This window comes from Beta vulgaris, chromosome 4, assembly GCF_026745355.1.
Source record: "Beta vulgaris subsp. vulgaris cultivar EL10 chromosome 4, EL10.2, whole genome shotgun sequence".
Lineage (NCBI taxonomy): Eukaryota > Viridiplantae > Streptophyta > Magnoliopsida > Caryophyllales > Amaranthaceae > Beta > Beta vulgaris.
The window spans coordinates 2,931,826-2,936,414 of record NC_079205.1 but is presented as its reverse complement, the minus strand read 5'-3'; the positions used below and the strand labels follow the sequence as shown (position 1 = coordinate 2,936,414).

At 35.0% G+C, this 4,589-nt stretch overlaps 1 protein-coding gene across 1 annotated transcript; it reads left to right on the top strand.

The window, feature by feature from the left end:
• Positions 1–3,824: 3,824 nt before the first annotated feature.
• Positions 3,825–4,589, top strand: LOC104891926 (hypothetical protein). Its single transcript, XM_010677713.2, has one exon. The coding sequence runs from the start codon at positions 3,825–3,827 to the stop codon at positions 4,587–4,589; it is 765 nt and encodes a 254-aa protein (XP_010676015.2).

Below are 4,589 nucleotides of genomic sequence, written 5' to 3'. Positions count from 1 at the left end.
AAACAAGTTCTAATACTAAAATACAGTAGATTAGTGATAAAAACTTTTGAGATAATCCTTTAAAACTTCCACTTATCATTTGCTAAACATAACTTCATAAAAACATGGAAAACTAGGGTAGTTTAGTCACCTTTTTAGTGTAAAATCAACTATCAATTAAGGATGTTCTTAAAAATCATGATACCTACACATGCAACCTCTTAACAATCACTTAACCTACTGTTCCATCATCCAACTTTATTCCAAAACAATTCAAATTCCAATCACAACAAAAGTTCATGAAAAAAACAAAAAATCACATAACTAGTTATAATGTAGTGAATGAACATGTTTTTCCACTTGATTTTTGAATATTCAATGATTAATCCTTATCAAACACTAATATACAGTAGATATTAATCACCTAAAACCAAGAAAATCATCCTTAAAATCGTTCTCAATGATTTTACCAAATTTTGTATAAACTAGATTTCCAAATGGGGCTGTTTTATGTGTACCTTCACTTCTAACAGCAAGAATCCGACTTCTCCTTCTCCTTTGGACGAGATTTTTACTTCTTTGGAATCCTTAAACACCTATTTATATCCACACAAAAATTCATAAGAATTGACTTCAGGAAAGTACTTCAATTTACCCAAACAATCAACATACCTACTGTTTTCTGTTGAAGAAGATGGTTCTTTTTCTTGAACTTCTTGGCCACGAAATGGTGATCTTTTTCTTCCCAATATGCTCTTATATGTAGTGAATAATAATCAGGCTTTGCATGCATAGGTTCAGAAGCAAAAATCCAAGAAACGAAGCAGAGAACCACCTCTGGTTCTTACCGCCTGAACTGGCGAGTTGGAAGAGGGAGAGAGAAAGGTTTTGGGCAGAGGAAATTTGTTTGTGTTTGGTGATGAAACTTATGTAGGATGTGAGGGTATATGTGGGGAAGGTATGGGTGTATTAATTCAGACTTGTTAGACCCATTTGGTTTGATTAATGTGGTTCCATTCCACCTTGTATTTCTGAATTTTCCAGCTCTTCTCATTTGTCTTAATATGACTCCAAATCTTATAATATACCATATGTTAGTATTCTAAGACCCCAAAATTATTCTTATTATAATCCTCATCATAAAATTTACTTGATATATCTAACCTCATACTCTAAATGAAATTCTAAAGTCCATTCTATTAAGCGTAACCGTTAATTTGCTTAATAGTTGAACATAATTTCTATCTTCCAATAGCCCTCAATTTTCACAACTCAACTTCTTAAAATAATATATCGATCCTAAGTGTTTACACATAACTTGATAGTATTATTATCTTTACATAATTCCTTGATTTCCTTCTAAATACTAATTACACAAAAGCACAAATTATTTTTACACACAACTTATCATACGTATTACTTACGTACGATCACATTTAAATTTCTCGAGTTAAGCTACTTAATCATGCATTAATTATTTATTATTTACTGGCTGTTACACGTTGAATACTGTTTAAACTTATGATTAAAATCTTATTTTGGGTTTGTAATAACTAAATTAATTTTCATGTGTGATGAATGTTTGATTTAAGTGTAGCTCGTAGAGTCAATCCAGCCATATTAATGGGTTGACTACAGCAGGTGACAGCCTCCGTAACGTTTGATTATGCTCTTGCTTCCACTATTGCTAGAAAGTATAGTTTTTAATTAATATTTAACATAAGCTAGGACGGGGGCTGTTACACTTTCATTGTTGGTAAAGCTTATGTGTCCTTAGAAGAGGTCAAATCATCTTTACATACTAGGGAATTGCGCCATAAGACATCTGTTAGTACATGTACATATAATCAGGCCTCTGGATTAGCGGCCACTAGTAGTAAGGGACATGTATGGGAAATTCTGGGAAAAAGAATTTCAGGACATCCAAAAATTTCAAAGGGGGTCCTAAACCTTATGATACCTGTAATTATTGTAAGGAAAAGGGGCATTGGAAAAAGGAACGTCCTAGAAAGAAGAATCAGGAAAATAAATTTGGGTATGCTTCTACTGATGTTGCAGTAGAAAATTCGAATTCTGAGGATGATCTTGCTTTAGTTGCTAATGAACAAACACATTACAGTGATGTGTGGGCTTTAGATTCTGGAGCGTCATATCATATGAGTCCTCGTAGGGAGTTGTTCACTACTTATGATCAGGTAAATGGGGGTAATATTTTAATGGCTAACAGTGCAGTTTGCAAGATAGTTAAAATTGACTCTATCAAGATCCGGACACATAATGGTACATTTTGCACATTGAACAATGTTAGGCATGTTCCACAGATGACCAAGAATCTGATTTCACTTAGTTTGTTAGACGATAAGAGGGGTTCAGTTTTACAGGTGGGGATGGAATTGTGAATGTCTGCAAGGGTTCAAATGATGTATTGAAGAGGGTCAAGTGTGGTACTTTGTATGTTTTAAAAGGTTCTACTATCAGGTTTAGCTGTTGCTGCTTCATCCGAAATTCAGAATGAGGATATGACCAAGCTATGGCACATAAGACTTGGGCATATGAGTGAGAGATGAAGCAAATCCTCTCTACGCAGATCTTTTGGGTGGCCATAACGTCAAAAATATTGAGTTTTGAGCACTGTGTTTTTGGGAAACTACATCATAGCAATAAGTTTCCTAAGGGCATTCATAGAACAAAAGGTACTCTGGATTAAGTTAAAGAGTCCACAGTTATCCTCTTTTTCTTTTTCTCCTTGAGTGATTTAATGTCCTATAGCTGACCATGTTCTGTGCTTGTACTCTTTCTATACCTGAATTCATCCACTTGTACCATCTGAACTTCTATATCTATTTGCTAAATTTATGGTTTTCGTCACAAGTCTCATTTTTAACTGTAATATGCATGAGGGAGTTTTTTAGATTCTTGTTGCCATATTCTTATAACTAAATGAGGTCCTTATTGTAAGTAGATGCGTGACTTGGAAAGCTTTGGGAAAGAGGTGTCAGTAATAGCAAAGAGAGAGAGAGAGGAGTACTTCAGTGTGATTGAGAAAAATATTAGATTCTTTTCCAATCGGGTTTAACCTTAATGTTGGGCTCCTAGAAGATGTGGCCCTATGCCGTAAACCTTTATGCACATGGCAAAATCCGGCCCTAATAAACACTTTGCTATACATCAATAGTAACTTCCCATGAAGTTCTGAAACAAGATAGCTTTTGTGGTTAATACTAAGGCCCAACAGGTTACTTTGTTTCCAATCGAATTCAATAAGTTTACATATAGTAGTATGTACATATATCATGCAACCTACAGAAACATGGGTGTCATTTCCACTCGTGCATAGCGAACACTTAGGATCAGGATGAGCATACAGGGTACAGTACGTATTTCGAGTGTTATGATGCATGTGTAGTAGAAGCACAGCATGTTATCTCATGAAATTACAGGAATTGCTATTAAGTATATATTGATTAACCCAACATCATGTCACTATTATAATGATGATTGTCTAACACAAGGATCTTAATTTTATCTCTTTCGTTGATAAACTATATGTACAAAAAATGTGATCATGCACTGATATATTAGTTGGCAAGTTGGGTAGAAAGAGACAATGTGTAACAAGCCCAAGAAAGACCTTCATATTATATATGAAAGTATGACGCCTCAAAAAAAAAATATATGAAAGTATGAAACCATGTTAGCTCTCACTTAATTAAAGATTCCTTATGTCTTCTCTTACCTTGGTATATATAGAGGCAAAGAAGGATGGTAGAAGCCATCAAACCAAAACTTCTTCTAGCTTACAGTTCTCTGCCTTTGAACGAACTAAAACAAAAAAAATTCTTAAAATGGCATCTTACCACATCCGTTCTTACAGTTTTCCTTCAAAAACTCACCCAGTTTCTGATCAGTTGGATGCAAGTTTGTGCAGATTGAGGTCATCTCAAGCTGCCTCTACTTCATCAGTAACCAACAAACTTACCAACCTTAAAGATTTATACAAGTGCGTTGATGAGTTTCTTCAACTGCCTCTTAATATGAAAAACGTATCTCAAACTCAATGCATTGAGCAGGTGTTGGATGGATCTCTAAGACTTCTCGACATTTGTAGCACATCGAGGGATGTTTTGGTACAGTCAAAGGAACGCCTCCAAGACATTCAATCAGTACTAAGAAGAAGGTGTAGCGGTGAACTTAACATTACCAATGAAGTCGCTGAATACCTTAAAACACGAAAAACCTCCAAGAAGATCATGAAGAAGTGCTTGAAAGACATCAAGGAAGTCGACAACACTAACGAGGCCAATGTCCTTAATGAAGTGCAAACGATGACAATCGAAGTCTTCAAATCGATGTTATCCTACATAGGTGGATCACAAAAAAGTAGCTGGTCTTTCACAAAGAAGAAGGAAACAACAACATCTACCAGTGAATTTGATGTTGTTGATGCTACTTTGGAGTTGGTTATCTGCCAAAAAAAGAAAGCAAATGTTGATATGTCACAATTAGTGAAACTAGAATCCGAAATTCAAGAAATTGATGAAGTCTTGGAATGCTTGTTTAGGCATCTGGTTAAGACTAGAGCAACTCTTCTCAATGTCCTTAGTAACTAG

Bases quoted from the DNA above. Each gene is read 5' to 3' on its own strand.
- LOC104891926 (XM_010677713.2), top strand. From the start codon at position 3,825: ATGGCATCTTACCACATCCGTTCTTACAGTTTTCCTTCAAAAACTCAC.